A 22,262-nucleotide genomic window follows, 5' to 3' on the forward strand; every position below is an offset into this window, starting at 1 on the left:
TAAGCATGTTTGGTTGTAGTCTTTTATTTATTAAGCGCAATTTAGTCTTTTATTTTTAAGTTGTATTAGTGGTGTGGTTAATCTCAATGTAAGATGTACACTTGTATTCTGATTTTCTAATATTGAATGACAAGTTGTTTAACAAGTTGATTTAAGTTGCCATTCATACCAACATAATTGCTTTAAATCTTTGTCATTGTGTAGTCATAGTTTTCTGATTTCACTTTATCAGAATGCTTTAACCTTGTGTCATTGATACCGACAAAATTACAATAAATCTTTGTCATTGTATAGCCACGTTTTCCTATATTCACTTTATCAGAATGCTTTACCTTTGTGTCATTGATACCGACATTATTGCACTCAAGACTTGTCACTGTCAACTAGCATAGTATACCTATTCCGTGGTTGAAAATTTGATTCCTGTACTTGGTGTGGTCATTCAGATTTGTAACCACATATTCATTTGATATTTTTTCTATATATAGTAGGCATGGCACATATCCACAACCACACCCCTTCATCAAGTAACAATATTAATACGAGATGTATTCTAGACCATCATCAAGCTCAAGTTCAAGCTCATCTTCTTCAAATACTGAAGAATATGACCAACTTGTTGATGAACTCTTCACATACCAACCCCCATCTGTCCTCATGCCCCAAACACAATCCCAACACTCTTCAAAAAAACCTAGAGGGGGTACGAATAGAAGAGATAGGGAAATTGGACATGCCAGGTTGTTTAATGATTACTTTTCCGATAATCCTGTGTACAACACCACCCAATTTAGAAAAAGATTTCGTATGCAACGACCTTTGTTTGTACGTATAATGAACAAGGTCGTTGAAGGTGATGTGTAATTCCAGCAGCGTAGGGATGCAGCTGGAAGGTTAGGTTTATCACCTCTGCAAAAATGTACAGCGGTGATAGGAATGTTAGGCTACGGCATGGCTGCGGACGCCATGGATGAATACGTTCGGATCAGTGAGTCAACCGCTCGAGTTGCTCTTCAACGTTTTTGTACCGGTGTCATTGAGCAGTTCGGAACCGAGTACATGCGAAACCCTACAACTGATGAATTGGCCAGAATACTGCATCAAAATGAACTGCGCGGTTTTCCAGGCATGATAGGCAGCATTGATTGCATGCATTGGGAATGGAAGAACTGTCCAACGGCATGGAAAGCGCAGTACGCCGGTAGGAACAAGAAAGCAACACTAATACTGGAAGCCGTTGCAGATCAGGATTTATGGATATGACATTCCTTCTCTGGGATCCCTGGATCTTGTAATGACCTAAATGTCTTATACCGTTCCCCAGTGTTCGATGAGGTTCTGCATGGTCGAGCTCCTCCGGTAAATTTTACCGTTAACGGCCATGAATACAACATGGCATATTACTTAGCCGACGACATTTATCCGAAGTGGGCAACTTTTGTTCAGGGTATCACAACCCCTCAACTTCAAAAAGATAAATTGTTTGCTGACCACCAGGATGCTGCTCGAAAGGACGTTGAAAGAGCATTCGGTGTTTTGCAAGCTCGATTTGCAATAATACGAAAACCGTCACTGGCGTACGATGAGGACATACTGCGAGACATAATGAAAGCATGTATCATTATGCACAATATGATTGTTGAAGATGAGCGCCACAACTACACTCGAGCCGAAGTTCTAAGAGCCTTATACGAAGAAGATCAACAAGAATCAACACCAGCATCAACATCTACAACGCCACCGTTTGAATTCAACGTAGGCCGACCTACCAACTTTGACTTCAACGCATTTCTACAGCGAAAAGCTTCCCACAGAGAAATTCATCTATCTCTGAAACGTGATTTAGTCGAACATATTTGGCAACGATACGGGCCACGTAATTAGGGAGAATTTAGACGACTTAAATAAAGCCAAGTACTATGGCGTAGCTACTTTTCCGTACGCAGTCGAGTTATTTTTTAGTTGTTGTGTTTATTTTATTTTCTAAGTTTAATTACGCATGACGTTGCAAATGTAATTGTTCTCTAGTATTGTACCGCTTTTAAAATAAATAAAAACATTTAACAAATTATGAGCGATTTTTTACAATTTTTTATATAACGTACTTAATTTTACGACAAATTTTAACGATAAAAAAGACAAAAATAAAAAAAATAAGTTACACAAATTTAAACTAGTTTTTATTTATTTGGAGTAACATTGTTAAAATATAAATGAAATAAATAAATAAAGAAGTGTTGTGTAGGAGAGAGAAAGTAATGGTGGGGTATTGAAAAAGTAAGAAAGAGAGAGTGGTGGGTGGACATTTTTTTTGCTCACCATTGGGAGAGAAAATGTGAAAAAAATTTACCCATAAGCAAAATTGATTTATTGAGAGAGAAAGTGGGTAGAGAGAGAGAGTGGGTGAACATTTTTTTTGCTCACCATTGAGAGTGGTCTTAAAAAAAAATACAAGAAAAGGGACATGTGTCAACCATTAATTGCAATGAACCGAAAAAGGCAATAATGGAAAAAAAAAATACAAAAAATCAAGAACACTTATGAAAATTTATCAACCATTAATTCTCTACTGAAATGACAAAAATATGAATCAGCATGAAACATGAATTGATTGGATATACGAAGCTGATGGAGTGATGGCTTAGGATCCGAATATGCTCGTTGCAAGTAACACAGTTAAATTACGTGGTCAAATGACATTGTATTAGGACTTTTAATTAAGTACTTTGTACTTTCGTAGTATTTTAAATATATGTTTAACAAAAAACACGACATTTCAGAAATAACTTGTCCATTCCTAACTATTAAAACATTAGTTTAGGGGTGCATGGTACGTCTTTCTTTTGAAGAAAATAATTGATTTAGGGTAGATTGGTAATATGAATGTATTTGTTACGAGTATAAAGTATTTTAAACTTTACCTTGGATACTCGACCTTGTGTTAGCTCAATTGACCGGTTTTTTAAATTCAAGTGGAGCTGCAAATTAGAGGATGATTTTTTATTTACACACTTGAACTGCTTCTAGTGTTTCGCTCTAATATTGTTTATAAAATTAATACTCGTAAGACATTTGCTAATATATAGGAAAAGACATGAATCATATGACAGGATTAGACCTTAATTATTGTAGTGATAATTAGCTGAAAACCTAAAACACATGATAAACGCTACTAAGGTCATACACTTATGCGGCTCTTATTATATGTAAAGATTTTATTAAAAGCAATAATAATAAAGGACGTTAACAAAAAGGAGCATTTTGATTATCATTTGGGTTTGAAATGACATAAAAACTCTCAACAATGAATTGGGTCCTATTGTAAATTTTGATAATTGGTACAAACAAAAAGAATTGGGTCCCAAATCCCAACCCATTCCAACATTCAATCATCACATTAGCAAACTCTAGGTCCATCAAGGTGATCAAACACCGAAAATATATCAATACAAAATAATAATATAACTTCGTATTAAGTTTGCATTAAATAAATTAAATTCCACCGCCAAATAAGAAGACTCAATACATTATTGACTATAATTAAATTTTATTACTTCGTATATTATACAAGTTTTTAAATAAATTCACCAACACACGACTATTTTTTAAGTAAATTGGGATAGGGGAAGAAAAAAAATAATGAAAGAGAGTCTCATGCTTACAATGACTCACAAAAACAGTCTTATAATGATAAGATGGTCTTACAAAAATATTATACAAGTTTTAAACTGATTCATACTGTATTACTCGGTAACTTCTATGATTTTTATTAATTAATAGTGAAATTCGTTTATTAACAAGCATACAAATCAAACCAAAGTATATAACAAAAAAGTCAATCAACCAACAACTAATAATCAAATAGTTGAGTATTTTGATCAATGAAAAAGAATTCTATACTTTTGTATCCTTAAAATTGGATATACTCCTTCTCACATAACCTAGCAAAAGGCATCATTTCCTCCAACCTTTCCCAATTTCTTTCTCATAAAAAAAATGGGTTTGACTAGTTGGTATATTTTTTTAGACCTAATTTTATTTTCATTTACTTGGAAAAGTTTCTCTCTACCTCTTTTCTATAACTATCAATTTCTCCCTCATTTCATCCATTATTATTTTTTTTTAAAAAAAAAGCTCAAATTTTTTAAACAATGGAGGAAGTTGAAAGAGAAGAAAATCAACAAGTATTAAGAGTTCTAGAACTCTTAGAACAAGCTTCTCATGATTTACAATCAAACCCAAGTCGTCAACCAACTGAATCAAACTCATCCGCCATTAAAGCTCTGTTAGAGCTCGAAACAGAGTCAGACACCATACTTTCCGATCCAAGCTTATTTCAGCTTTCGCAACATCTATCATACCTTAAAACCCTCGTTGAATCACTCAATAAGACTTGTGGGTACAGTTTAAGGTCATTTCTAAGGCGCAGAGTCTCAACTCATCAAATTGTTCGAGTCGCCGAGTCGATTGAATCAGAGATTCAAGCTTGGATTGATCGTGAGTTTATTGATTCTCTTGTGAAAGTGCTTCGTGGGTTGGTTTTAGAATCGCCAAATTTGGTGGAAGAATCAGAGTTGTTGATCAATCTATTGATTCAGTTTCAGAACAGAGTTTCGAAAGGGTTTGATCGTGAATTGCAGGATTTAGTGCTGAAAGCTGGGATTTTTAATGAGTTGGAAATGTGTTTGATTAACTCGAATTTGTCAAATAAGATTAGGGAAGAATCTGCTTATGTAATTGAAGGATTAATAAGGTTTAACAAGAATGTGTTTGTTGGTCAAGTGTTAATGGGTCCAACAATCAAAGCTTTGATTTCAATGTCATCAAGTTCATCATTGAAAGTTCTTTGTTCTTTGATCAAGTCAACCAAAAGTCCATTAGTTGATGAAATTGAATCAAACAATGAAATTCCAAGTATAATTGGGTTTCTAAGATCGGATAATTTGGCAATTCAAGTACTTGGGTTCGATTGTGTGCTTGAAATCGGGTATTTCGGGCGAAAAGAAGCGATTGAGGCGATGATCAAGGAGGATATAGTGAAGATATTGGTGGGATTGCAAAGATCAGAGCTTGGTGGAGATTTAATTGATGTAAGAGAGTGTGAAACAGAGGAAAACAGGGGAGAAAAAACAGGGGAAAACAGAGGAAAAACAGGGGAAGAGAGAGAAATATTTAGAAAGACATCCATTTGCAAGCTGTGTAGCAAGATTTGCAGTGCAATTAGAGGTGGGAGAAGGATTAAGGCAAAGAGAGAAAAGGAGTTTTAAGCAAGAAATTTTGAGAAGAGTTAAGGAAGCTTCATTTTCTGATGCTGAAGTTGCTACTATTCAAGCTGAGGTTTTGTGGGGTTCTTTTCTTTGATTAATTTTTTTTGTAGGAAATTTAATTTAGAAAATGTTGGGTTTTGTCGAATTATAATTTATTTTATTTGGGTTGCTAATTGGTTTGGGTGGTTGTAAGTATTTGTGTATGTAATGTAAGAAAATTGTTTGATGAGGTGAATTTTGATCATTTATTTTCAGGTAGGAGAGATGAAAAAGAACTCAAATGAATGAAGTAGAAAAAATATTTAGATTTCCATAGTTTTCTCATGTTAAGTGTTTATACAATTTGTGTACGTTAAAAATGTGTTTTTTAGCAGAAAATAAGCCGAGGAATCCCAATTAATTACATAAGTCAGCTATTGAGCAATGTTTTATATATACTCCATATTGATATAGGTTGTTGATCTTGCCGTGTGTATGAAACTTTTAGCAGCGTGCATATAGAATTAGTTAATTTTTAGAAGATCACACTTATGAAGTGATTCCGTACATTTTATTTGGGGAGGTGGAGGAGGGTAATACTACCCCAGCTTTATATTATTTGTGTAACGATTTAACATAAAATGTGAATAAAAAAATGTCTAATCATTACAAATAATATGAAACGAAGGTTGTATATAACTCTACATGTAAACTAAGCACCGATGTGAAAAGATATATTCACAAGAAATTTGATTGAGAGTATTTATCCTCGTACTACACTGAAAGTTGCTCATTCTATTAGAAGTGGCATGTGAATGTCTGATCAATTTCACAACTTTGTCACAGTTTTCTAATGTAGGCATAGTATGTAAAGACTAGAGTTTCTTTTATACGGGTATAATGAAGTTGGCTTCAATAATTGACTTGATGAAAACTACCACACTTCTTTAAGGTATATATAGTAGGGTCCATTAAGGCTCATTCTCATGCACTAGAGAGGGTGGACAGGGTGACCCATCTGCAAAATCGAGAACTTCCTTCGTCTTTAAATGTTCGGCTCGCAATGTATGTGTTTGATCATTAACATCTTTGAGACGAATCTAATAAGACTTATGGTCTTGAGACGAATTTAATAAGACTTATGGTCAATATTTTATATGGGAATCGAATCTAATAGGATTCATGAATAGAAACAATATTTTAAAACGCGGAGAGTACACGGCCATCTGTCAGCCAAAAGGTGGTTTCCAAATATTACTACACGTGTGCATCTCAACACCAACAAAAGCATTGAAACAAAAACAAAAGCAGACTGTTGTGTTGGATCACCTTAAACAAAAAATAGATTGATGGGAAGTTAAAAGTGCTCTTAATTTCCAGAGACTAGTATACTGTAAATTGTGATGCATTTTCCAGCTGAAATACATACACTTTTGATTTTATGGATGGATAATAAAATTGCCTCCTAATTCCTACACTCATGATCAAAATGAGCAAGTACTACTCTCCTCCAAGAACTATACAAACAAGAGGTTGTGTCCCTCGAATGTCACTAATCGCCAAAATTGAAACGTACATCTGTATGCTGCTATGGAAAAGGATGATAATTTATCGGTTACTGAGGGAAGGACACCACTATGCCAAACCTCAACCTGAAACTCCAGGAGTAGGCAGCAAATTTCATCCCACCTCCTGAGCTTCAGCAAGTTGCAATTTATGTTCCCTTTTTCGGAAAATAGCTCTGACAATAGTGAACACCGCGATGAAAGCTATTTGCACGTGTTCGGAGCTAGAAGTCTTGATGGAAACTTGTCCCATATTCCGGTTATTCAAATTCGCATTAACTGACAGTCTTGTACCTCGGCTTGGACGGAACTCTGACTCCAAATTTCCACTCAAGACTAATTCATTCTTAAAAGACAGAACATTCATGGTCATAGTGACCTTATCACTCCTCACTGGGTAGTCTCTTCCTCTTAAAGTAGCTTCAAGGCTCCCACCGTATGCAGCTTGCCCGCCACCCTCCAATCGACCCGCATTAACTGCCAATTTCAGTCTCTTACCTAAGTGAAGGGAATCTTCGAGCTTAGTACCAATGTAGTACTTATTCTGGAACGATGTCACAGAAACTCCACACCCAGCAACATTTTGCTTCAAGTTTCCTGATTTAGCATGGCTTCGAACAGTATAGACCATATCACGGCCAGATGATTGAACGTCAAGGCCTATAGAGTATGTGGGGCCTCTGGGATCTGTATAGGCCGCAGCACACTCGGAGTGAATACTGAAATCATGCTTGTCCTTGCTCATTTGTCCAGAAATTGAAGCAGTTAAGTTCCTTTTAATTTCAACAGCTGTTTCCAAGTTTACTCCGTCAAAGCCCACATCATGGTCCCATCCATGGGGATCTAGCACAGGCCTCCAGAGCCATTGGTCACTCATAACAACACCTCGATATCTATATACGGGTGAATCACAGTCAAAACTTGGAGGGACTGCTACATCAGGCAGCTGGACAGCCTCAGGTACAGCTTCAGGATCATCAGTACTGCCTTCAGAGGGCAAGATTTTGTCCCCTAAAAGCTTTCTTTCTTTCCTCTTGCGTGACTCTTCCTTCAGTTGCTTCTTCAAAAATAAGGTTTCTCTGTAATCTAGCTCATCGAGATAATCTTTCTTCTGAGAGTCACTCAGCTTCTCAAATTGAACTTTTGTCAAAATACGGATAGGAGGTAACTGATCATACTCATCCTCTTCACTATCTGAAAGGCAATATTCATCAACTTCATCTGTCATAGAGGGGCGCTGCTGGAGAAAAGATGAAAGTAGATGGGGCAGTGAAGGCAGCCGAGAGTTATTAGATGGCCCAAGTTCAATACTGTTTTGGAGTCCCAAAAGGGAATTAGCATCACCCAGTACCTTAGTGCACGTGCACAATAACAACAATTGTCGTTTCCAGATCTGCCCATTCGGAAGTATTCTTTCTCCTGAGGTATTTGTCCTACATGAATGGTTTTCAGCCAAAACAACCGGGTTTTCAAGCTTGGCATCAGAAACCACCAGCTGTATGTATCTTTGCAAAAGGTCTGTGCAATGGGTCACATATGATTCATAATTGATGGAAGAGCCAGTGGGTCCCTCAGGAAGTTCTGCAGCAGCGTTCGTCATGACAAGAATGGTGTTAAACCACATTGCAGAACCAAAAATATCTGTCATAAGCCTTAAGAGGGGGAAGTCATTATACCCCTTGCTCATGGTATCAAGGCGTTCAAGATACAAAACAACATCTGGAGGATTTTTTTTAATGTACCTTTTTATAGAAAGCATAATTTTCCTGTTCCTTCGTGCATTGCGTGTAGAAGATGGCCAGAATCCAGGAGTGTCAATAACTGTTACCTTAATATCATTCACAAAACCAGTAATCTCTTGGATGCGATCCGTAGCAGGCTTAAAAGCATTTGTCATAGCCTTTGTCTGATTAAAAATCGAGTTAATTGTAGCGCTCTTACCAACACCGGTCTTTCCCAAGACAAGTATTCTCAAAGAAAAATCAAGTGCAGGTCGCCCAGCGGCCTCCCGTTCTGTTGCTAAAGCTCTAGCTTTATCACTTCTGAGATTAATTCTACTTAAATCTGATTCCCCTGCTCTTATCAATGTTGCTAGATGAATACGGTATAGGATCTTAGCCACAAGTATGTCTTCAGGTGATTGCCTAAGCCGTTGCAGGATACGGAAGAAATTGATTTGAAGTGTCTCAATTTTTGACAATGGATCCAACTTTATTCTACCAGAAGAGTCGGGAGAAGGAGAGGGAAGGTCAGTAGAATCCATTGAGCTTTCTTGACCCCTGTTGGAAGAAGGCAGCAAATCAGCAGTTACATGCGATGCTATCACCCCAGCATTTTGTGCAGAGCCTGTACACACCAAGAGCAGCATCACATAAGAAGTTGTTCAAAACTAATGGTACACTACCCAAGTGAAGTTTCTACACCAAGAATATCTATCATATCCTAAACATACTCTGCTAAAACAGTATCAAATGTTAAAAGTTTCATATTACATTTTTTCTTGGAAAATTAAATTCATATTACATTGATGTAACATGTATGATACAAATTGTGTATTACAAAGAGCAACTTGTGCTACATGGCCCTCAAACCCAAACAATAAGCCTACAGGCAAAAGTAAACTTTTTCTCCCCAATCCACAGGTAAAGCTAGAAAAATATATAAGAAGTCGAGGAGCAAAATAAATTCCAAGGGACAAGCCTCCGATCTAGCTAACAGATTTTTTTTACTCATCTTAACGCGGGAGTCCTGTGAAGCGAGGGGAGGGTGGGGGGGTGCTTGGAGTAGTGTGGGTAATAGGGGTAGAATCTAACTAATGCCGATCCTTTAATTTAGAAACTTTGATTTATCAGCTATGAGGTGGTCAAATAATTGCAGCAACATTGATGTTCTTGTGTTTTACTACTTATTGCAGCTTAGAATCCAACCGGACAAGCATCAAAAATTCAAAATCACCTGGGTGCAACATACTGACAGAGCAATCTGACAAAGGCCCAAAGCAACTGGATTTATAGAACTTTCTTTCTCCCAGAAAAATGAACACAAGGGGATAGCACCTAAACCAATATAACCTCAATAACATGCTTTCTCCTAATAATGTTTAAACACAAAAAATTGGATGCATTTTGACAGCAGGCATCAACAGAAGCACAAAACTGAATACCAACAACATAAAGACTCAGGTAATATTACACAGACTTAAGATAAAGGGTTCTCATAAAGCATTGTGTAAGGAGAATATTCTATCAATCTAGTGTAATCAGCTGTGGTGTAAATAGGGCTGGTACTACCATACAAGTAAAAGTAATTAGCAACACTCAATCATTCACTGGTTAGCACTTCTTGATGGCAATCTATCTGGTTACATAAAAAATGCATCAAAACCAGCTTTCCAATAATATCTAATACTTGGTTAACATAAATTCCTCAAATTTTTAAGTTGAAGTACCTGAAGAAGCAAACTCCTCATTCTGGGGTTCTTCTTCCAAACTGCTAGACAAAGGCCTTGGCAAGACAAATGAACCAGAAACTAACTGAGCGAAAACCCAATCCCTGATGCTCTTCATCTTCAAGAAGACAAGAACTAGAAGTAAATACGAAGTAGATATCTAAAGTGATAACCCAAATTTTCAACTAAGAGAAGCTGAAAAGCTTAAATGAATAGAAGATGCTGAAATTGAATATAATTCAAGTAGAACAACTCGATTCCTTAAGGCTAGAAAGCTAAGTAGCAAAATGGTAGAGGCAACTGAACAAGCATAACAATCAACACAGTTATGTTAATTACTTTTAATCAATTGCATATGTAAGATTATCTTTTTGACTAGCGAAAGCATAAGAAATGAAGAAACATTACCCAAATAAGTGATCATAGCAGTTCACAGCCTTACATCTACTTGCAACTTATGCCTTTTAGAAACGAAAAATAAGAGCTTGTAGCTTGGATATAATCCACTAACAATCTTTCAAAGATCCAAATGGTCACTGTGAAGTATACTTCGTAATAACAAGTATAAACTATCTTAGCAACGGCGAATTTAGTTACCTAAGACTAAAGCTCTATTGATTAATTGGATCATAAATATACAGATTGTTACTCTCGTAATTGGCACAAACTTATCCAAAATCACAATACATACACATCAGAAAACCTTCAACCCAGCTCCATTGAGATAGTGGCAACTGATAATTGATAATACACCAGCAAAAATACTATGTTACAAGGATTTAAAAACTAATACCAGAAACAGGTACGTGTCCAAGTGTCCGACTCAACAATTTTGTATAAACAACCGTGTTTTTGGTCCAAAATGAAGTGTCAAAAGTCCGGATAACATTGTATACAACATCCCAATTTTCTCCACTTCTTATGAGTTATGAACGCACCAAAGACTATCAAATTTATATACCACTGAAAGTAATCTGCATTCTATTACAGCAATTTCAGAAATTACCAACCAAAACATAATTACAGCAAATAAAGATGCAAAATCAGACTATCAATCGATTAACCAATTAATTCAAATCACATAATTTTGTTCCATAATTTTCATCACAATGCAATAATTCTAAGAAAAAATTGAGGAAATTACCTTCATTCAAATGTTGACCCACGACCAATTAATACACAGTGAAAAATACCCTGATCTTAGAAGATTGAAAAATTCCATCAAAATTGAATCTTCAACTCTATGATCAAAGGGGAAATCGATGAACCCATTTGATAAAATTGAGGATGGAATCAAATGAAAAAGACTAAGAACACTTACACACTCTTCTACCTACACCACAAAAAGGCGATAAAACCCAAGCTAAAAATCAAATCTTGGGTATTGTGAAAGACAGAAGTAAGTAAATTGTTTGTTGACGATTTTTGCGTCATACAAGACAATGAATAGAGGAGTATCTGAATGTAAGACACAAATAAAAACCCAATTTTGAGATTGAGAAAAGAGGAAGAAAGGGAGAGATAATGTTTTTGTTGTTGATGTGGCGTATAATTGGTTGGTGGGATTTTGGGCTTTGAGAAGAGAACCTTAAGTAATCCGTATATCAGTATATGGTAAATGAACCTAAAGCTGACCCGACTCGAACCCGCTTGAGCTGATCTTGATGGTTTCATGTTGGGAGTTGGGACTAATATAAACCCCATTGTTGTGGTCCATTGCAAGGTATGAGACTTAAGTCACTTGAATTCCACATCAGTTATATGGAGGGTTGGCGTGGAGATTACATAGGACAATGAGTTATCCTCCTCTTGAACTAGCTTTTGGAGATTACTCTCTTATTGTCATGAATCACCCATCAAATCAAAATTAGTTTGAGTTAATTTTGTACAAAGCTGGTCAACATCTTCCTGGCAGAACTCAATCTTGACCTAATCACCTCTAGTCACGTGTTTGGCAGAAATGCTAAATAATGTGTTGGCTCGTCTAATGGCTATTTGAGTGTAGTTGAAATACAATACGTAGGTCTATTAGTGATTAACCATGGTTTTATGTTGAGTCATTCCAGTATTTATTTGACCTCAATGCCCATGTTTTTTTTTTTTTTTTTAATTTTTATTCTGGGTTGTAGGCGGGATTTAATCCCAATTTTTTTTAGTATCTACTCTCAAGACTTTTAACTAATCTAGCTAGTTGACCATCCACACCTCAATAAGTTATTAAAATTCAATCAATAGTCTTCACTTGTTAGTCATGGAGTATGACCTTTGTGGTGACTTGGAACTCTAAAAAAAAAAAAAAAATATGAAAACTAAATTCAGAATATATGATTCAGATTATAACCCTATTATAACTAGGGTAAAACAACATATATACAGCAGATTAAAAGTTAATATTATTTTAAATCGGAGGAGCTACTAATAGTTATACCAAAACATGCATTGGCAGCATGTAATAATATACCAAAATAAGAACCCTTTTTGCTAACTGATTCATGGTCCAAATTCTAAGTTGACTTTCCGGATGAAGCAATTGTACGTTATGAACTCAATGCTCATGATTGGCCTTGTAATAGAATGTCTTTTGCACATAAAACATCATGAGGAGGCCTAACAATGTTTTCGCTTACACTTGTACCCATTGATCACTTAATCTCAAATAGATATATAGGATCTGACCAACAATTTAGTTTGCCTGTGTGAGTAATTAACTGCTTAGTGTGGTGTGGTGATACACACTCATGCACATTTGCAAGTACACAATATAACTTTGTAGAATAATCAGAGCCTAAATAATATAGATATGCTTTTGTATGGCAAATGCATTATTGTTACTTGGAGCATTTTAAACCAGGCACTAATGTACTATCATCGTTGTTATGCACTAACCTTACAATATAAGCATTAAAATAGGATATTTAATTGTGATGTTTGAGATTACTACAATTTGTATAATTGTCATCTCCTTACACCAATGAGTTACTTGGGTATAACTCAGCCAAAGAATAATCATATCAATTGGCTATATATACCAAGTAATACAGCCACGCACTAAATCACAAACACAACCCGTTCTACCTTTTCTTAAAAACAAAAAACCTAAAGCACAGCACAATTTAAAATTGTACATCATCTGGCTTGCAAATCATGAGGCTAATCATTTTTTTCTCTTAGCAATTGTACATACCCACTACAAAACCTTTGCTCTAACAACCAACGCGCCCGGCGTCCCCGAATCCGCCTACAACACATCCCCACCGTTTCAAGCTCGGAACCATATCCTAGCACTGAGCTATGGGTATGGGTATGGTTTATAAGCTTCCCAGAAAAGCTAGTTTAAGAGTCCCTTACCAGCAAAGACCCCAAAATTCACTATTCATGGATTATGGCCTAATGACCCACCACTACCACCAATACTAAACTACCGAAGCCAACTACTTCAAAGATTTCCACATTTTGCTATAATTCGTCACTGATTGTTGTAGAGATCCAAAGCTTGAAGGGTACACCAGACCTAGAGTGGCCAAACCTCTACTACTACGGTAATGCGGTTGCAAATTTGGCATTTTGGGGTGAATGGAACAAGCATGGGACATGCATAACATTTATTCAGCAAAATACAACATTTCCAAAAAGCTTTGGATTTATTCCATCTACCTTTCATTATGCAAGGTGGTAGAGGTAGTAAGCGGTGGCGGAGCAAACTTTTCAACAATCAATTTAAACTAATTTTTAACCAAAAGTAAATGGATTATTTATCCTAAATTATTAATAAAAATATTTATATAAACTTTCCTAATGACTTACAATTATATTTATATATTGCACATGTATACACATATGAAATATGTGTTTTATATTGATAGATTTTTTTGAATTTTTACATTGTGTTTTCAATATTAAATAATTCAATTTAAAGTAGTATTTTTTTTTTTTTTTAATGTTTGTAATATTTTTTTTACAAAAAGTAAGTGGTGTCAATTGACTCCGTTGCCTTAAATTTAGCTCCACCCCCGGTAGTAAGCTCTACTTTATCCTTCTACAATATTATTTTCATTTCATTTTCGTGATTAAAAAATTTATATTTATCTCTCCAGTTTTGGCTCCATATGATCAGAAGACTTACGCGGTGAAAGAAGTCCTTAATGCATTGAGCATGCACGAACCATACTTGATATGTGGTGCAAGCAAGAGCTGCATGTGTTGACGGACTTGTATATTTGTGTCGATAGTCAAGCAGGTAGTTTTGTCAACTGCTCAACCTTCTATACCACTAACAGCAACAACATCTGCAGCGGAGGTTTCAAAATATTGGCTACTTGGTTGACGTGTGTATTTGATAGAGTTCAAAATAAAAGGTTGATGTTGGTTTTGAAACAATAAGAGGTTGATGTTTTGATTAAGATATATTTGAGAATGACGAAAGTATGTTAGTTGTTGGTCACAATTCTCTGTTTTTAAGTGGTAATATCTCTCTCTATTTGTGGTATTATATTATTTATATCGAATTGTTGGGACTCAATATATAAACAAAGTTGTCGATAGGAAAATTATTGAGATCTTAAGATAAATATTGACTTATTGTATTTTGAAGAAAGATATATCTATTGTTAAGATACGATTAGTAGTGTTAGGTGGAGAATATTTAACTTCCTAGGACTTGATATTATCTTACTAGGAAATTATCTTGCGTATTTTTGGTTGCCTTGGTGAACAAGGAGTTGAGTTGTATATATATTTGATCCTTAATGAATGAAGAGGACGAGATTTGCCTAGAAATTTATCAAAATTCGATGTTAAATCCTTATTTATAACCCCGCCTTACAGTCTGAGGCATTTGGGATTCAGAAGCCTCTAATATACACTTTGTAACAGAATGTAAGTCCAGACGTAATGCTCAGAGAATTCAGAATATAAGTGTACTTCAGTACATTTGGAAAAGCCGCATTCATAGCAAAAAATTCTGTTAGAGATGTTTTGTGTCTTTTCTGATCAGCACCACAGATGAAAGTTGTTTAGCAGGACTAAACTTAAAACAATGGGAGTTTGGTAAGTGAACTTGGAGTGCTTAAACAGGTAGTGGATACATCTCAAATAAACCAAATCTAAAAAGTCTCCATGTAGCTCCACAATAATCATGATTCGACAAAGCCATAAATTCAGGAGATTTTATGAGATAGAGCCAAAACTTACTTACACAAGGGATTTTACTGCCAGAATTTCAATCAACGATTCATCCGGTAATTGCCGGCCAATATCCACTTCATTTTCATCCGCCATCAAGTCTACACTGTCCACCAGAAATCAAATTCTGCAATTCAATTAAATGACACGATCAATTTTATCAAATCGAGAGTAGAAATTGAATTCTAAAATCAATTAACAATCAAATAATTTCATTTTCACCTGTACATTTTAAGCAACAATTTGAATTAGATAAAACCGTCCAATTTTATCAATTCTCAATCGAAAAACAATTATAATGCCAATTACGTAGTACATCATTCATAATTATTAATGTAGTTGGAAAATTCTCTTTTTTTTTTCCGAAGCAAATAAATGTATTATCTTTGATAATTATTAATTTAAATTAACAATAATATTACAATAATAAATTTTGATTATAATCTATTGAGATATTTTGGGATATTATTTGATATGGTAGAATATTATCTTGTATATAGGGCTAAGGAGTCTACGACATCTCCATAGACAATCGTCGAATCAAAATTATTTTGTATACATTTATATATATTCCATAACCAATATTCACTCTATGCCTAAATCTAATTAGACAGTGAAACTAGAAATAAAAAGTTACATATTAATTTTTCACAATAGAAGACTATAATAACAAAAAACTACATTTCTAGACACAATTCTCAAAAATTTCCCCAAAAAATTAAAAAAAAAAAAAAAAAAACCCTTATACCACAAGTTTTTCCTGATGATTTGGATCAATCTTTTTATCCTTTCTTAACATCATTAGATTGTTGCTTGGTATTATTGTTATTGTTATTATTAACGAGTAATGAAGTCGATGAAGCAGGTTGATATCCCATAGCATGGTAAGGATATTCTGATAGAATTTGAACCACTTCTCGCATTGTTGGACGTTCAACACTATTCTCTTGGGTGCACAACATAGCAACAAAGAACAAATGCATCGCTTCGTCTTGGGGCACCGCGGTTAATCGAGAATCAATTATGAGAGGCACATTTTCCTTACGGCAATTCGTTTGGACTCTTGACCATTGCACTATATCTACCCCTTCTCCAAAATCACCCACGGGACGACGTCCAGTCAATAGCTCAAGTAGTACCACACCAAAACTGTAAACATCACTCTTCTCGTCCACCCTCAAAGTGTATGCATATTCTGCACGTCAAATTAATTGATTAGTTAGATAATATCATAATATCATATACTAAGATAATACAACTACAAAAAAAGACGCCAATATGAATAAGAATCATGCATTAAAAAATTCAAGTATCGGATGCTAAACATTAAAGAAGTTGCATTCTAAAGTTGTCGGAGCCTTCAGAAAACAACATCATATATTTGAATCCTCAAAAGATTCATATCGAATCAACCAAATTAGATTCTTAATACACCTAACTCGAAAATTGCTATTTTTTATTTTATTTTTTTATTTTTTTCTACTTAACCTAACATACATATAGGCACAAGTTAAGACAATTAACTAGTCAAAATAACACGATTGCTACATTTACTGTATTATACGTATCCACGAGTTACATAACAATCAATTAAGCAACATTCAAGACACACATACACAACCCAACTCAACTAAACTTGCAACCGAATACAAAATGATTATTCATTCGAACGAAGAACTAATCCAAACGACTCGATGATCACCTCTATTATGTTGTTGTATTATACGTACACGACGGAAATGAGTAATTAAAAAAAAAAAAAAAGGAGTAGACACTTTAATTTCTTTATGTAAAGAGAAAACATTAAGGGGGAAGTGGGCACGATAATATATGTGCATGTGGTATTCACTTTCACAGCACACGATGGATGATAGTGTCACACTGGCCCATAGATATTAATCAGTCAACTTTGCTTTGCTTCCTTCTTTTTTTTTTTTCCCTTTTTTTTTTATTTAGCTTTTGCTTTTCTTTTTTAATGTTAATTTTTTCATTTTATAATTCTTTAGCTGTTTTCCATAAAATTCTCCCCAAAAATATTTGCTCCTCTGACACCTAACAATTCACCAACATTTCATCACATATAGCCCCCCACATCTTTCACTTTAGCCTCGACAAATCATGGACTACCCTATTACTAAAATGTGTCCCACACCTATTACTATGCATGAATAGTTCAAAATTTAACTCGATCGCTTTAAAAATATTAATCCCTCCATTTTAAATAAGATCTTATCTTATAGCTAGCGATAATCCAAATCATACATAATACATACACAATCGTAATATACTATGTATATATATACTTATTCATTAGTATGTAGTGACTATGTACTTGTTTTTAGTTACGTCAGTTTTGTCTTGTCTAACTACGTGTCTTAATTATTACGAGTGTAATTTGTACTAGTAGCGTGTATCTAGGGATGCGAGTGATGGTAGGTTTAAAATAGAGCTAATGATGAGAGTAATGATAGTGTTTGGTCGCATTCAGTGGACATTGAGAATGAGAGTACAATGCAATGTAACAGCTAAGCAGCCTTTTTGTAAGGTTCAAAATAGATCCCAGTTTTGGAATTTTACACTCCCGATAAATGTTTACAGTATTGTTGAATGCTTTTTATCCTTCAAATTAAAATAAAATTACCGCCATAATAGTGTATAATGTATAGTGGAGTAATTTATTATTGTGTCAAAAGAATTTTAGAACTTAAGACAAAAAGCAGGTATTGATTAAAATTGAGCTATATACTTTTATTATAAAATATAATACTTAAAAAATAAAAATAATTATGGAGTATTATGAGGTACAAAAACAGGTAGATGTGATATCCTTTCAAGGAAAAAAAAAAAAAAAAAAAGAGACAATATGAATTTAGATTTATTTATGGGGAAATGTATGTGTATGGATTTAAACCACTCGACACGAGCAAATTATTCATTTCCATATTACTACGTATATATTACTTGTACATTTTACTCTTTATATATATCATGCATTACAATATGTTTTATTCTTATTTCCTAGTGCTATAATATACGAAGTATGAAGTAATATTTAGGTTTAAAAATCATTGTTAGTTAACATCTTTATAAATATGGTATAATTTCAAATACGAAGTATAATAACATACACACAAAAACTAGAAAAATAAGTAGTAATATGAGTACAAATGTACAAATATTATTATTATTATTATTATTATTATTAGAATTATTTTGGTTTATTTTACAGGCATGTTTACCAACAGCAGACAATCACAATTTACCAAAAACTATATAAGCCAAAGTGGGCCACTTTTGTTCACTAACAAACTACTGACCAATTGACAGAACTTCACAAGTTCACTCACACTAAAAGCATTTCATATAAATTAACTAACTTAACGAATTTATGCAACAATTAATCTTAGTAATTTTTTTTTAATTAATTAGTAGTACATATCATGTAAGGACACTAAAATTTTGTAAGCTAGGTAGAGCAAAACTGCAACACTCGATTGAGAGAATGACAGTCACATACCTGGAGCAATATAGCCATAAGATCCAGCAATTGCTGACATGCACTCTGATGCGCCGCCCCCGGACAAGAACTTGGCTAGCCCGAAATCCGCCACGTGTGCCTCAAAATGCGAGTTCAAGAGTATGTTGTTGGATTTTACGTCACGGTGAACTATCAGAGGAGAACAGTCATGGTGAAGGTAACAAAGTCCCTTTGAAGCCTCAATTCCAATCTTGTACCTCATATTCCACCCTAGGAACCCTCCCAATTTTTTACCATGTAGTGCTTCGCCGAGGCTCCCGTTCCGCATGTACTCGTACACCAAGAGATTGGTGTGCTTGTTAGAGCAGAACGCGAGCAACCTCACTATGTTACGATGCCTTATCTGCCCAAGGGTTTCAATCTCGGCTTTGAAACCATGGTCATGCCTGTTGGGTCCGAAAACTAACAACTTTTTTACCGCGATTTCGGACCCAAAAGGCATTTTACCGTGGTAAACAATTCCCGCACCCCCTCTTCCAATCACATTGCCATCCTTCATGCATTCAAGAATATCCGAGACATTAAATTCTACCTTTGTGAAAGTGGTCATTTTCCAAGAATCTGACCTCTTTTTAAAGGATTTGGCCTTCATGACTGCGGCCACCGCGAAAATTAGGGAACAAACCAAAAGGGCAAGAGCAAAAATGAGCTTAAACTCACCACTACTCAATTTCCTACTCGGACTTGGAACTAAGGTTAAGTTACAAGGGTTATTCAAAGACGACACACAAAGTAATGGGTTACCCACAAAGGATGAGGCATTAAACACGGCAAACTGCCCGGATTCGGGCAGTTTGCCCGAGAGGTCATTGAAGGAAAAATCAGCACTTGTAAGACTTTTCATAGACCCTATCGACACGGGTAACGTACCATTTATGTGATTCCTAGACAAATTCAAGTAAACCAAAATTCGATTACTAGAAATTTCAGGAGGAATTGACCCAGAAAGATTATTTTGACTAAGATCAAGATATGTAAGATGAACACAATTTCCAATTTCAAGAGGAATTAACCCAGAGAGATAATTTTTGCTAAGATCAAGCTTAATCACTTGCTTAAGTTGACCAATAGACTGTGGAATTGGACCCGAAAATTGGTTACCCTCAAAATAAAGAAATTGAATTGAAGTAAAATTGGACAATGAAACAGGCAAAGGCCCTGATAATCGATTATTCGACACGTCGATTTGATCTAATTTAGCAGGATTGAATGACAAAGGATCAACATTTTCAGGCAAATTACCGGAAAGATAGTTGTTTTGAAGCTCTAACAAGTTTAGTTTGGGTAAGTAGACCAACCCATTTGGGACACTACCATTAAGGTAATTTTGGCCTAATCTTACCCTAACAAGACTAGTACAAGAGCCTAGACTTTCAGGGATTGGTCCAAAAAGAAAATTATTCATCAAAATTAAGACACTAAGTTGGTTTGAATCACACAAATATGAAGGGATAGTACCAGTGAGTTTATTTGATGACAAATCTAGCTCTTGAAGCTTCCCATTTTGGCCTAAAAATCGCGGTATCTCACCGGTGAAGTTGTTCTTCCACAGCTTGAGAGTGTCCAAGCTAGGCAAACCATCAGCAACATAATCAGGAATTGACCCATGTAACTTGTTCACGAAAAGATTGAACAATTTGAGGTTTTTAAAGTTGATAAACTCTTGAGGTATCTCCCCACTAAGCTCATTAATCGAAAGATCGAGGTTAACTAAACTTGTGAGGTTCCCTAATTCATTAGGGATAGTTCCTGAAAGATGGTTCATATGCAAGTAGAGTGTATCAAGGGATGCTAAATTCCCTAGCTCTTTCGGTATTGGACCGGTTAATCCACAGCTTGATACATCCAAATGAACAAGATTAACCAAATTCCCTAACTCCTTAGGAATGCCACCTTCATACAGATTAAATTGCCCTAGATAAAGCTCCCTTAAATTTGTCAAGTTACCCAACTCTTTTGGGATACTTCCTTGAAGATCATTTCCTCCAAGAAACAAATATTCTAAGGAGATTATATCACCATAAATTCTTGGGATTTCACCAAAGAAATAGTTTCCTCCCAAATCTAAATGCCTTAGTTTTTTCAACCTTGTTACCCCTAAAGGAAGAGGTGAACTAAGATTATTGTTATTCACATCAAATACTTCCAAATTCGGCGTAGAGGAATAGTTCCAACCATCCAACCCACCATCGAAGAGGTTGTTAGATAGGTTGAGGAAGCGAAGATTGTTTTTGTTATCAAGTACGACTTGTTCGAGTCTACCCGAGAAGTTGTTTCCTGCTAAGGAGAGGTGAATGAGGCTATCTAAGGTGTTTAAAACAGGGGAAACAGAGCCTTCAAGGTTTAAATCAGTTAAGTCTAATGAGATTACTCTCCCATTAAGACACTTAACTCCTTTCCAAAAACAAACCGAGCTCGAATTCGAGTGATTCCAGCTATTTAATGAAGGCTTTGAGTGATGAAAACCTTGCTTTAGAGTAAATAATGCTTCATAATCTGAGGCTAACACATGGGATAATGAAGATGATGATAACAACAAGAAGAAGAAACAGAGGATGTTGAATGATAATATTACCAAATTTAGCAATGAAGTGAGCATTTTACTGATTTTTGTGGTAAGGAAAAATGGGCTTAAAATAGAAAGTCTTTTTTTTAGTGTGTGATGAAGAAGAAGAAGAGGATAAACATTTTGGACAAAATTTATTTACTTTGATGGGTTTTTAAGTGAGTAATTAAGAGTGTGTAAAAGTGAAGAGAATCTGGGAAACTTGTTCTTGAGGTGTGAAATAGTAATGGAATCAAACATCCTCTTAAGAGAGAAAAGAAGAGTCTTCAAATTTAAGCTAAAGATTTTTGCTTTATTTCTTCTTTCTTCTATCTTTCTGTAAAATGGGATAATAAAGAAGAGAAGGGTGCTGCAAAAAATGAACTTCTGGGGCCTCTTAATAGCATCCTAGTATATATATACTCGCTCTGTTACTTTTTATTCTTTCGATTTCGCTTTTGACAATTTTAAATATTACTCCCTTCATTTTCTTTTGCTGGTCTGAATTTATTTTGTGAGGTAGTAAATAAAAGACAGAAATTGTGAGGACTATATTAATTAAAGTATAATCGTAACAATCTTTTGAAGGACAGAGGGAGTATATTATTATAAGACCTATACAAAAGACGGTTTTCCAATGAAAGGAGAATTTGCTTTGAAAATTTATTGACGGACTTGAAGTTGAAATTTTTTAGTCTTAGCAATAACAAATATGCTTACATAAGCTGTTACTATTGTA

General features: G+C 35.0%; 3 protein-coding genes across 3 annotated transcripts; 1 reads left to right on the top strand and 2 right to left on the bottom strand.

Moving 5' to 3' along the window:
• The first annotated feature begins 546 nt into the window (after positions 1–546).
• LOC110708156 lies at positions 547–1,884 on the top strand. The gene is made up of 3 exons (XM_021886260.1): positions 547–805; positions 926–1,201; positions 1,325–1,884. Exons 1-3 carry the CDS (start codon positions 547–549, stop codon positions 1,882–1,884), a joined length of 1,095 nt encoding a protein of 364 aa, XP_021741952.1.
• Positions 1,885–6,566: 4,682 nt separating this feature from the next.
• LOC110708018 (translocase of chloroplast 90, chloroplastic-like) lies at positions 6,567–11,931 on the bottom strand. Its single transcript, XM_021886116.1, has 3 exons — positions 11,404–11,931; positions 10,260–10,377; positions 6,567–9,157 (listed from the first exon to the last, which is right to left on the bottom strand). The coding sequence occupies exons 1-3, from the start codon at positions 11,407–11,409 to the stop codon at positions 6,927–6,929; spliced, it is 2,355 nt and encodes a 784-aa protein (XP_021741808.1). The 5' UTR covers positions 11,410–11,931; the 3' UTR covers positions 6,567–6,926.
• A 4,007-nt stretch (positions 11,932–15,938) lies between these two features.
• LOC110708019 (leucine-rich repeat receptor-like serine/threonine-protein kinase BAM3) lies at positions 15,939–21,923 on the bottom strand. The gene is made up of 2 exons (XM_021886117.1): positions 18,958–21,923; positions 15,939–16,635 (listed from the first exon to the last, which is right to left on the bottom strand). The coding sequence occupies exons 1-2, from the start codon at positions 21,575–21,577 to the stop codon at positions 16,223–16,225; spliced, it is 3,033 nt and encodes a 1,010-aa protein (XP_021741809.1). The 5' UTR covers positions 21,578–21,923; the 3' UTR covers positions 15,939–16,222.
• Positions 21,924–22,262: the final 339 nt, after the last annotated feature.

This window comes from Chenopodium quinoa, unplaced genomic scaffold (genome assembly GCF_001683475.1).
Source record: "Chenopodium quinoa cultivar QQ74 unplaced genomic scaffold, ASM168347v1, whole genome shotgun sequence".
NCBI classification, from domain to species: Eukaryota; Viridiplantae; Streptophyta; class Magnoliopsida; order Caryophyllales; family Amaranthaceae; genus Chenopodium; species Chenopodium quinoa.